This window comes from Nymphaea colorata, unplaced genomic scaffold (assembly GCF_008831285.2).
Source record: "Nymphaea colorata isolate Beijing-Zhang1983 unplaced genomic scaffold, ASM883128v2 scaffold0353, whole genome shotgun sequence".
Lineage (NCBI taxonomy): Eukaryota > Viridiplantae > Streptophyta > Magnoliopsida > Nymphaeales > Nymphaeaceae > Nymphaea > Nymphaea colorata.
In genome coordinates this window covers 15,821-29,422 of record NW_022204859.1, presented here as the reverse complement: position 1 = coordinate 29,422, position 13,602 = coordinate 15,821, and the positions used below count along the sequence as shown (strand labels likewise).

Here is a 13,602-nt window from a genome sequence, read left to right as displayed (position 1 = left end):
GTCAAGGTATCATTTGTTTGCAGGGATATTATATGAGTGTCTAATAAATCCACTCTAAAGATTAGGGCCTCATGAAACAGTACTAAAATTTTTGTGTTATCCTTCATCGAACACTCACATAATAATGTTCATGCATGTTGTTAAACAACCCCTAAGAGTATTTAATGACAATGAATCTCTCGTCGATTATTTCTTTTCTGAGGACAAACTATCTTTATTTAAGGGCATAGCTAAGGATGTCGATGTATCTAATATCCGATTAAATTAGAAAGGAAAATAAAAGTGTTTAGGTTCAATTTCAAACAAATATCCTTGTATATTTAATATACAAAAAATTTGAAAGATGGCCAGTCCTTCACATGTCAAAATATAGTCTGAATTTGATTGCATAATTAAAGGATGGATTCAGACTTGGATCATGTTAAAATGAAAATTAGATATCAGATCGGATCTGGACTATAAATTTAAAAATTTAATTCACACAAACATTTCTTTCATTAATATTCAAATCTTAAATCAAATCTAAATATGTGAACTAATGATATATAGAATAGGGTAATGCCGTACATTCGGTTTGAACCTGATCCGATTGGGTATCATTCTTTCGCCGGCCATACGCCACACTAGGTCGCAGGGTCCTTTAGAAACCTGTGGCACTTGTAAATTCCATATCTCTTCACAGGATTGTCCAAAAAAATCTGAAAATTTGACAAAAAATACTAGACACTTTCCCAAATCCAATGCCACCTTAATCGACCTCTGAATCGCCTCCAGTCAAGAACGTGCTCCAGAGAAAGTCACGCCTGGAATGCCCTGTCTGGCGAGCTTGGTGCTGCCTACCTCTTTGCGATAGCAACTGCGGCACTTCTAAAATGCCGTCTTCTCCCTCAGCTCCTTATCATGTTCTCACGAGATCTTCAGATAACCTTGCTGGATACATGTGTGCATACATGTGACAGAGACAGAGAGATAATGAGAGAGAGAGTACTGAATTTAACTTATTAATGTACCCATTTCATTACATGATGATACATAGCATCATAATTTTTATTCGGTTAATGGGCACCAACATGGTTGATAGATTGGGAAACAGCGACACTGGTGAGTTGCTTAGGCAGTCTGGATGGGCTCGGCAATGAGAGAGTAGATACGGTCCATGGACTCATGCTCCAAGACACCGACGCCATCTTCATAGTCATACATGCACAGGGAGTCCATGGATGGGAAGGCAGTCTGTTTCTGTTGCTGCTGCTGCTGAGCAGAGAGCAGCTCCCTGTTCAGCCTCCTCCATGCATCCCTTAGCAAGTTCCTTATGTGCTGCCGTGCTTGCTCCACCACTACCCTTGCCTCGTTTATATAAATCTGGACCGATCAAGGCAGGTTGCCTCTCCCGAATCCAACCTTCAATCAAGTGTTCAACATATAAAGAGAAGATCATCAGCCAATCAAAACAGAAAAACAGAACAAGAACATTGTCAACTCAGAAGCTAATACTAGTTAACCAGCAGAAAATACACTAAACTATCCCTGGATCTCTGGAGGTCAGCCGAGAGACGAACTACCATCGATGACAAGTTGACGATGTTGGACTCGGACTGCAGCTGCTGGATTGTTTGTTCCTCAATGTTTTGGGAGAGGAAGAAGTAGGCAGGAAGGGGAATAGGGCCGGTCATGGCTGCCCGGTTGTTGCTCAAATATTGCTCTAGCCTTGGTGTCTGATGGGCACGGTGCCACCATGCTTCAACCAAGTAAGCTCTGCACACACCCACCCACTGCTCAAGAGTAGAAGAGAGCAAGTCAATTAGAAAGTGAAGCTAATATATTAATGTGATGATGTGAAGAGTAGAAGAAAGATTTGGTAGAGAAAGTGTCGTACCGCTCTCCTCATGTGTGAAGTGATTTCACGGCCATGCCTCCTAAGAACAGTGTAGCTGATCTGGTTGGTCGTGTTGTAGACAGCCGCATAGAAGACCCTCAGTGACTGTGGCAGCTGCTCTGCCGCTTGAAGATCCCACCTGCATATATACAATATATGCCCACATTAGCTCCTAATGATGTGAAGCAGAAACTAGAGACAGAGTTGCTACCTCTAATTTACCAACCATAATCACCCTTTACCTCTCAACAACTTGCACAAAGCGTTCGAGCTCCTCAACAGACTGATGCTCGCTGAAGATGTCCTCAATGGTGGCCATCAAGCAGGAGACCCTGGCGAGTTGCATCCTGTACTGTGAGAACTGTGGCTCATGCATCTGCCCCACTGCCATGAAGTAGCTCTCCACCAATCTCTGGCGAAGCTAATGTGCTCGCCCAAGCCCAAGTCCCTCCACCACCTGCAAACACCCAAAACAAAGGACTCATGGTTGCTTATTAGTGGACCCAATGATGCAGACCAGCAACAATGTAACATACATGATATTCATTACTGATATACATATATACATAGAATGACATTAGTTGCTGCATTATTATCAACTATTAACCAAGTGATTTAGGCGAAAGTGCAAGAATGAATTGTACCCGGATAACTCCCTGATCTCTCTTTGGTGGATTGTCTGCACCATGTTGAAGTCCAGCCTAGCAAACTCATGCAGCACTTGGCTTCTGCGGTCCGTCCTCTCGAATGTCTCAATATCCTCTCGGGCCTTGACCCTGCGAACCCTTCTGTGGAGAAGAACCTGCAGAGCATGCTGTACCTGTCGAGACATCCTCTGCTCCATGCGGCTTATCCTTGCCCTAAGATGCTCTGAAGAGAAGGCCGTAGCTTCTTCCAACGCAGTTTCTCCTTCATAGGCTAGTTGTGATGCTTCGTAGAGGCTCTGCAACCCTCTCACATCCTCACGAAGATTCTCAGAGAACCGGCCAGACTGTTCCCTAAATCTACTAAACAACTCTACGAAATGTAAAAAGAAACTTTAATGGTTAGTGTCAATTAACACAATTGTAATAGACAGTCTAGATTAAAAACTAATTATTGAGTCAATATTTTGGAATTAACGCATGTTTATATACTATATATGTATACCTGCAGAAACATTATAGCCATGTTGCCTCAGAATTCTGAAGCGAAGTGAAGAAGAGTAGAGGTCCTCAAATCCTCTAGTGCTCGTGCATATGGCATCTTCTGATCGCCTGCCCTCACTGTCAAAGTGATAGGCTATACACCTAAACGTTCCAGTGAATTGATGAGCTCCAACTGAGCCATTTGCTCTGTTGTGGATGTTATAAGTTGTCGGACTTCTCTTCTCAATTCCCAACTCTGGTCCTTTGTGTGTCGATCTGCACTCGTTTTCATGTCTTTGAATTAGGATCACATCATAATACCAAAATAAACAAAATAATAGTGTCAGATCAGAGGTATGGAGAATTATTGTTGTTGCGCTGGTAATGGACTGGATGAAGTCATAGTTCCTTGTACTTAGCTGGTATCTGGAAGGCCTCCTTTGAGCAGCAGACCTACCGCAGCCCTCAGCCCTTGGCTCACATCTCACAAGGGTGGTGCTCTATGGCTTGAACCCAGCCTTGGTATTAGGAGCAAGCTTGGGGGAAGTAACGAAAGGAGTGGAAAGGGAGGTAAGATGAGCAGCCATTATAACAGTGTGTGTATTTATTGTTGAATGCTAAATGATTTCACTGCCTCTTGGATGACTTAGCTCAGGATTGGTTTGGTAGTTTATATAGAGCTGCATCCGAGTGTGCATTGCATGTCTATAATGGTTAGAGAATTTTAATTAGGTTCAATCTCTTAAAATATGGTGTTTGCATAAGCTATAAATGTTTAATTCTTTTTTCTTTGTGTATAAATAGAAAGCATTAAACTATGACACTTGCCCAAGCCATAATTATGTGGTACTTTTATTTTATAGATAGAATGCATTCTTTCTTCAAGTTTTTGATATGCATTATAATCCGACACTTATTAGCTAATGTTCGCCTCTTAAAACCATTTTTATTAAAGACCAAGCTTATTTTTTCCAAGTATTTGAGTAACTGCACCCCTTCACCTTTAAGTGGTGCAACTTGCCGTTTCAACAATATTATGAACATGGTTTGCTAGCTTATAAATAGCTGCATCCAAGTGCTGATTGTGTGTATATAATGGTTAAAGAATTTTAATAAAGTTCAATCTCTTAAAAATATGGTATTTGCGTAAGCTATAAATGTTTGATGATTTTTTCTTTCTATATAAATAGAATGCATTAAACTATGACACTTGCCTAACCCATAATTATTTGGTACTTTTATTTGATTTGCATATAGATAGAATGCATTATTTCTTCACATTTTTGACATACATTATAATCTGACACTTATTAGCTAATGTTCGCCACTTAAAACCATTTTTATCGAAGACCATGTTTATTTTTTACACGTATTTGAGTAATTGCACCCCTTCACCTTTAAGTGGTGCAACTTGCCATTTCAACAAATGCATTTTTTCTTCACGTTGATATGCATTATAATCCGACACTTATTAACTGATGTTCTCCACTTAAAACCATTTTTATCAAAGACCATGTTTATTTTTTACACGTATTTGAGTAATTGCACCCTGTCACCTTTAAGTGGTGCAACTTGTCGTTTCAACAATATTATGAACATCATTTGCTACCTTATAGAGAGCTGCAATCGAGTGCGCATTGCGTGTTTATAATGGTTAGAGAATTTCAATGAAGAGTAACAACTTACATTATGTTGCTTACATAAGCTATAGTCGTTTGACACACTTTCTTTGAACAGAGATAAAATGCACTAAAAGATGGTGTTTGTGTAGGTCATAATTCTTTGTATAAATGTAGAATGTATTCATTGTTTCAATGAAAATTTTAATGGGTTGGTGTCGGCAGCTGGCCCCACCAGCCGGCCCACACCAGCCACCTTGTGTATCTGCCATTGTTCCGAGAGAAGCATGTAAGAGAAAAGAGGAAAAAGAAAAGAATGATGAAAACATGTGGCTGACCCAACTATCTTTCAGGCCTCTTTCACAAAAAGAAACCACTAACCTCACAACTTGTCATAGAAGCTGCCAAAGGAGAAAGAAAGGAAGGAAGGACAAAGCTACCCCTTCAACCACAATTAGGGATGTCAATGGATCATAGTCAAATTGGATTTACGTTTAGCCATATCTAAATCCAAATCTGGAATCCTATTTCACAAACTGAATTTGATTTGAATATAATATTCATATTCATATCTAAATACGAATTTTGAACTGAATTTGACCTATTTTCAAAATGTAAGAACATTAGATATAGGATATTTGCTTAATCACAAATCTGATTCAAATCCATGTCCAAATCCAACCGGATGTTTATGTATATGCAAAAATCTGTTTGTAAGCCAATTATTAAAGCTGAATTCAATCCTACTTTTTAATAGGATATGTTTTTCTTTTTCATATCCGATATCTTCGAAACAGATCGATTAGATTTTCTATCCAAAGCAGATATATGCCCTATGCACAACTGTGGATGCCAGTGGGTTGGATTCAGCAAGGACTTGGGATTCAGATGTAAGCTCTACTTTTCAAAACTGAATTTGGATCCAAGAAGCTTATGATCCCAAATATAGACATAATCCGGTTGTATCTCCATAACACAAAGTGGACTTCTGCCTGAATATGGCATAAAACATAAAGGAACACAAATTTGATTAGTAATGGCACAAAGCTTTTTTTACTAGCTACAGTTCAAAATCAGGTCCATAATCAGATGTGTCCAACCTTGAAAATAGTGGGGGCAATTTTTTTTTTTGTAAATTTTAATTATAAAAATATGCTAAATTTTTCTTCTTCTTCTTTTCTTCACTTTTCGTTCTCAAAGAGCAACCCTCAGTCATGGGGACCAAAGGCTTTGACCAACAAAATTATAGAGACATGGAGTACTGGAGGCAGGGGGGCCAGGTAGGGCTGTATTTCTTCTGGGATTTTAAAAAAATAAAAAAAGTTATTTTTAAATTTCAAATATTTTAGTTTATCCTGTATAAAATAAAATAAAATAAATATATTTCTGGTTCTGTAAAAATTTAGAAACTATAGTTTGGTTCCTACAACAAAAAATTCCTCGCTTCATCTTTGAGATCTCTCAGCAACCCTCTACGTAAGGGTTAAAAAGAACTTTATGCCCTTTCTTCTATAGTTTTCACCAATTAAAAAAAAAAAGGAGCCGTGAAGTCTTTATTTTTAGCCGAACAGAATAGAAACAAAGACGCTACAAGAATTATCACTTACTACCACAAGAAGTAAAATTGCGTCAAAGAAAACAAGCAGCTCACACTGTAAAAGTCGTCACCTTCTTTTATAATGCGGCCGTGAAAAAAATCATGGCCTTTCATTACACAGCAGAAAGTTTCCGTTAGATTGTTCCCTTTGTGTGCATACTTTGTGGTGTGTCATATAAGGTTCCCAATTGGCAGCTTGCTTTTTAATTATAACTATATAATGTTTGATCCACAAATCAGATTTCAAGAATCTTTTAAAATTTTATAGATTTCAGCACTGGAGCATATCCATATGTCACTGGACGTGTAAAATATTTATATGTATCTTAGAAAGTTTTCCTAGAAATTGAGAATGATTATTAAAAGGGGAATGATCCTGAAAATATGTAATCAATAATGTTTGGTCTATAGTAAATAAAATTATTCTCTTATCACCGTCTTTGTGACTGCTGGATGCTTTGGATTAAATTCATTTCACAACTGTTTTTTCTTGCATTAGTTTGTATGAATGCCTTTGTCTATCATAAAGAAAGTGATGTTCTCGTCACTTTCTCTTTTTTACTGGTGGATATTATGGATTAAATTCATATCACAACTGTCTTTTCTTGCTTTAGTTTATACGATTACCATTGCTCTATTCTAATCAAAGTGATGCTCTTGTCGCCGTGTTTTCCTTACTGATTGATGGTTTGGATTAAATTCATTTCACAATTCTGCTTTCTGGTTGAGTTTATATGAAAGAGGTTGAAACTCCTTACTTTTTTCCTCTTACTCGGTTTTCGGTGGAGAGCAGTACACATGTCAACTAAAGTGTCACCCATCTATCTTTTGTTGTCTCCAACAATTGCAGCCATAATAAATGAACTAACAGTAAACTTTCATTGGCCCATCACCCTGAACAACTACGCTACACAGCTTGGGGCTTTCTTGATATGTGGGGACAGATTGAATTGCAAATGGTCAATTTTGTATAGGTTTTTTCAAACAGACATCAAATGCAATTTAGGTACTCTACCTTGTGAAATCAAATTTAAATTTAGCTAATCCGGTTTTGTTGAAAAAGAAGAAATACTCTAGCTATAGGCCACATATTAGACAAATAAGAGACCATAAGGACTCACTGATCTCTCAACAATTTGCTTTACGTTCTCATTCTGAGGCACTCAATAATACCCATCATGTATATTATATTCTCACTATAGCGATAATTTCTCTTACAACACTATGACATATTTGTTAAATTATTGGTATTTGAATTTTTTTAATGTTTTAAAGCAAGAAAAATGGTTAATGCTGAGACACCATTAAAAATTTAAGACAAATAATTTCTTAAAAAAATGAATGACTGTCTTAAAAAAAAACGGGGCCACTATCGATGGACTTTAGGGAGTCAAAATCAGAAAGTTTACACACTTATCAAGAAAGTATCCACAGTGAAGCTTTTCTTTCTTATTTTGCTCTAACTTCTACAACATGAAATTAAAAAAAAAACCCACTTGAAAGGAAATTGGTCAAAAGACTAGTAACAAAACCTAACCCTGAGTACATAATTGGTCTGAGCCAACTTTGCGTGGCTAGTGCCACTTGATCATGCCCTGTTGCTATTGTTAGAGAGACCTTTCACATCCCATTCTGAGCTCATAGTTCTGCCAAACAGAGTTTGTTGGAATAAAACAGCTCAACTGGATTAGTATGAGTCCTGGACATCATAAGCTTTGTCTCTTCATAATAACGACGGCCAGCCTTAAGTTTGGCAAGGTCGATGGCATTCCCTCACGGCACGAACAAGTTGTACTTCTAGTCAATGGTCAGATCATGCAACTTGGATGGAATTGGATTTGGAAAAAAAAAATCATGCATCCAAATTACAAAATACAATGAGAAATCCGACAAATGTGAGAAAGAGGAACTGTAGGTGATGTAGAAGTTTGTGGATTGGGAATTTTCTAGATTTACTTAACACCAATCATGGACCTTGGCAGCCTGTAGAGCACTACCTTCCTCTTCCTTCTTTCTCTTCAATTATAAGAATAGGTGAGCATAGCCCATGTGAAAATTATTGATTGATACCTAGACAGCCGAGAGTATTTATAACTAGGTTTTTTTCTATTGAATTATTTACTGTTGATCACAATTTAATCAAAATTAGTGAATATTTGTGCCGTCGCCTTAAATTCCAAATTCTGGATGTATGAACACAAGTATGGCGCATTACTTGGAAGCCAATCCTGGTGATACATCAATGTACCAGCGACACCCATGATAGTAAGTATCATTTGCCAAATAATCTTATTGTAAGGATCTAGGCTGGGGCAGAAGGAGGGGGGGAGCTGGCAGGAGCCATGGCCACTCCCCCCTCATGTTTTGGGACAAAAAATGATACTTACATTTTAAAAAAGTTTTTAAATTGGCCTATGTAAAATTTTGAAAAATATTGTTTGGCCCTTTTATAATTTTTGCAAATACTGTTCAGCCCTTCCTAAAAAAAATTGTTGGCTTCACCCCTGGATCTCGGGGTCTACTGTTTTTTATTTCATATCCATTTCATCTCAAGTTAATGAAATTATGAGTACCTCATGTTAGAACAACATCACAATCAATAAGAGAAGAATAACTAATAAGAAACTAGACTGACATAGAAAATATATCTCTAGCAAGAAATCTCTAGCAAGAAATTCTTGCTTGTGGGTAAGAACTGTCTCCACTGTAGCTTGTATGTGACTGTGTAATTTCATAAGATCATCTTGCTTGAGTAGTTGTTCTAGAATACCCTATCCCCAATACTCATACCAAATTTTCACCTTCTTACTATTACCCAAACACCGCTAGGTTTTCCATAATAATGAGAAATGAGCTTTTGAAACATCTAATTTGAGAAGAGGAGAGAGAGGGTCCCCTTGTCATCGACCTCTATGGCTACAAAAAGTGGTTTCCTCCCTTCTTAAAGGCAACATCAAAGAAAGCAGTAGAAACACAAGTCATATTTTTCCTCACAAAATCACAAATAAGAAAGCCCAAAGTGTAGAAAGACAATCTCAAATTGTCATAAGCTTTTGAAACATCTAATTTGAGAAGAAAAAATTGTTCTATATGCCCTTATCCAAGCTGTTGACCACTTCAAGAGCAAGATACATGGATGGTGAATAAATCTACTGGGGAGATCAGAAGTACAACTAGTTTATAGATCACATTGCATAATGATATAAGTCAAGACTTTTATATCGATAATGATACAGAATTAAGAATCAATATCATATGTGTTCCATTTACCTTGTTTGTGAGAAGAAATTTCTCACCACCAGAGCCATATTGTTTGCATCCGAAAATTTCTTTTGGTGCACCAGTGAGAATTTGTTTTATAAACTAGAAAAGGGGTCCACCAGCCATTGGAAAAGAAAGTTCGATAATTTTTGTTTGATAAAATGGTAAGAGAAATGTTTTAGAAGAAATAATCTTAACTAATGAATCATTTGATTTGTAATAATCATTTAAAGTAAAAAAAATTATGTCAATTTTTTAAGGAAGAGTTTTGATACAATTTTATAAAAATGGTTTAATGAAATGATCATTTCTAAAGTAAAGAAAGTTAATAGATACCTTTTGAAACAAGAGAAAATATGATTCAATCATGAAATGAAAGATCATCTCATCTTTCCATGCTTCCGGTGCACTTGAGCATAGCCCCTTGTCTCTAAAAAGGGGTTGAGTGCTATCTCCTTTGGCTATGGGAAGATGAAGATGAGAAGAAAATAAAGAAAGAAAGACAATGGTATATTCAATAAAAGATAAAACATGATTCAATCATGAAATGAAAGATCATCTCATCTTTAGATGCTCTCGGTGCACTTGAGCATAGCCTCTTGTCTTTAAAAAAAGGTTGAGCGCTATCTCCTTTGGCCATGGGGAGATGAAGATGAGAAGAAAATAAAGAAAGAAAGACAATACTATATTTAATAAAAGAGAAAACATGATTCAATCATGAAATGAAAGATTATCTCATTTTTTCATGCTCCCGGTGCACTTGAGCATAGCCTCTTGTCTCTAAAAAGAGGTTGAGTGCTATCTCCTTTGACCAGGGGAAGATGAAAAAGAGAGGAAAATGAAGAGAGAAATGAGAGGGATGATGATTATATACCTCTAATGAGAAATGACCTAGGAAAGTTGAACACCTTCACTTGAAGATCCCCTTGATTGAAGATCGAAGATGATGCCTCGAAGAGAGTTTTGGCTTGCTCCAAGTTGGAGAGGAAGAGAAGAAATGGAAAGAGGAAGAGAGAGAGAGATAGCTCAAGAGAAACTCTAAGTCTTCAAGTAAGAATACTCTAGAGTTTCTACCAAGGGCAAATTCTTAGCCAGGAGGGGAGATTGTGGGGGTATTTATAGAGGATTTTGGAGCCAAAACCTAAATTTTGATTTTTTTTTTTTAATTTTTTAAAATTTTCATCCGAATTTCACATAATTTTGAATTATTTTGAAAAAGAAATGGTTTGAAATGAGTATTTACAGGCCATTAGGCCTGTAAATACATTTTTAAAAGTGAGTTGGGTCTTTGCCCACCCAAAAAGACCAAAACCGCCCTCTAAAGAGTTGTTTTTCGTCAAAAAGAGGGGTGAAAGGGGGATGACAACAGCGCCCGGACGCAACAGCATCAGGCACTGTCACGCCTGGGGCGTCGTTGCCCGACCGCATGGTCGGGTGACGAGAACACATCACACGACCGTGCAATCGCGCATGGTCACACGACTGTGACAGCACGCACGCGCGTGCATTGTTCAACGCATTATTGCGCGATCGTGCGCGTCACTCTTTTGCGTGAGTGTGCACACGTTTCACGATGCACGGTCGCGCGAGTGCGCGTCCCGCGATGCACAAAAATGCAAAATTTTTAATTTAAATTCAAACAATAATAAAATAAATAAATGTCATTCATACAATAAAATTATTGAAATGGTTCTCTTTTTTTGTTACAAATGCGTGGTCGATTGTTGACTTGTTCAAGCGTGCGACTTGGGTTTAAAAACACATTTTGGTGAAAGAAATGAGCTTTTAAAACAAAGGGAAGGCCTATGCACGCGTGACGCTCAAATTTTGTCGTTTCTAATGCGATTCAAATTTTATATCTGAAATGCTCGATTTGGATCTAAACTTGGATTTTGGATCTTCAAAAATTTTAGAAAAATTTGGGGTGATTACAGGTATGATGTAGGAAGAAGCAGAATAGAGTATACAAAAGAATGAGGAATGAAATCATAATCTAAGCCGACCCTGAAACAGAGCCTCAGGGGTTGATCACATTCCCAATCAGCCTTAAAGGGAATCGATTTACAAAAAAGCTTGATCACATCCTTACGAAGACTACATGGTGAACTCCTCTTTTAATATCAACACTTTGTACTGCAAAAGAGATGTATCGACATGCAAGGTGAAAAATAGTGAGAGCATTACCCTGAGGTTTCTTTTAATAACAGGTCAGAGGCCTACTATCTATCAGATCCATTTCTTGAGAGCAGTAGCCTGAAAAAACACAAGTTAGCACTCCATATCAAGGCCATGGTGCTGGCTCCAAGCAGCGGTAGAGTCATAAATTTTTGTCTCTAAACTTCAACCTTTAAGGAGCACAATAAATTTAAATTTCAATCTTTAAGGGGCATTCATATGCAATTAAAACAAATTTGATGAGCCGGGGTGCCTACACCATCTACAACATTGCCACTGGATCAGAGCCAAATTGGAAGTCTTCTCTTTAATTTGGTAGTTTATTATAGCTTTCATGGATGAATGGTCCCAAAATGCACCGTTGGGACACTTTTATCCAGCATATGATAGTGTAAGAAAACGCTAAAATGAACGTCTATGGCACACCAATACGGATCGGACCAAAGTTATTACATACGCAAATACCTTGTCCTAGATAGGGCATCGTAGATACCCAATCCAACCTAAACAAATAATAGATGGAATGGATGAAGTTCAGAAAATAAAATTACATCTCCTCAAACAAACATGCGACCAGGTCTAAATTTTGTTTTTAGAACATCTGGTGTAAACAAACAATCCAAGAACCAACTGTCACAGGCCATAATGTTTTTATAAATGTTTACAGAAGCTAAATTATTTTTTTTTTCCTAAAATGCCAACCATTAAGTTTACATTTCTCTATACATGTGTGAATCATTAACACTTGCTCATGCCATGAGAACTTTCACTATACAGGCACCTCACACCACTTCTGCACACACTTGATACACTTGTAGGGTTATATATGAGCTGAGTAAAAAATGAGCTCGTTCAGCTTGGCTCAAGCTCGAGTTTAGCTATACAAAGTCATCTTGAACTCGATACGATAGACCAAGCCACAGCTCAAGCTCGACTCATTTAAGCTTGTTTACCAACTCATCATTTGACTGATTTCTTTCTTTGGTTTAATGTTTTAAAATTACAAAAAAATAATAAAAACCTAGATAAATGGCTTATTCAAGTTTAATAAAATCAAGTTTATGTAACTTGAACTCGACTTGTTTGCAATAACGAGTTTTGAGTTAAGCTCAAGCTTAACAGATTAAATTCAAGTCGAGCTTGAGTTGGCTTGACTTATTTTAGAACCCTATCCGCTTGACACACACAAATGGACTCGTCCCCTATTTATAATGGTGAACATGCCAGCTGGGGTGGGGAAGCTTTGACCTGAGGATGTCAATATGTCCGATTTGTATTGGATATGCAAGCGAACTGCTCCAAAATACTTGGATGAAGAAAAAAAATTTACTAATCAATTAAAAAAATGAGATAGGATTTGAAATTAAGAAATGACATCCAATTATATTCATATTCAAGTATGCATAAATATCCAATCCGATACGGATGCAGTTATACAAAAATGTCCAATTGAGATGAATAAAAAATGGATTTAGATCAGATTCAAATTATGAAGTCTGATTTTGGATGAGGAAAAAAATTAAATTCGGATCAGATTCAGAAACACAAAAATATCCAATCAGACCCAGATCGGACTTAGTTTTAAATAATATCCTATATTCAATGCTCTTATATTTTGTAAATCAGTCAGATTCAGTTCAAAAATTTGGATTCAGATTCAAATATAAAAATAGGATTCCAATCGGATTCTGATTCTGACATCTGTTTTCAGATTCAGATTAGGATGAGTAAAAAATGGATTTAGATCAGATTCAAATTATGAAATCTGATTTTGGATGAGGAGAAAAATTAAATTCAGATCAGATTCAGATTGTGGAATCTAATTTCGGATTCAAATTTGGATACAACTTTTTTCCATTTGTTTCGGAGCTCGAAACCAACGGATGGTTAATAATATATTTTATTTCAAATATTTTTTCATTTTTATTTTTTGTATTTAGGTCCATC

General features: G+C 37.0%; 1 protein-coding gene across 1 annotated transcript; it reads right to left on the bottom strand.

Annotated features, from left to right (window-relative positions):
• Positions 1 to 1,493: 1,493 nt before the first annotated feature.
• On the bottom strand, positions 1,494 to 2,893 carry LOC116244866 (alpha-thujene synthase TPS3, chloroplastic; the record flags this gene model as incomplete). Its single annotated transcript, XM_031616693.1, has 4 exons — positions 1,494 to 1,772; positions 1,877 to 2,015; positions 2,208 to 2,333; positions 2,587 to 2,893. Coding segments are annotated over 4 exons (851 nt in total), but the record flags the coding sequence as incomplete, so codon positions are not given.
• Positions 2,894 to 13,602: the final 10,709 nt, after the last annotated feature.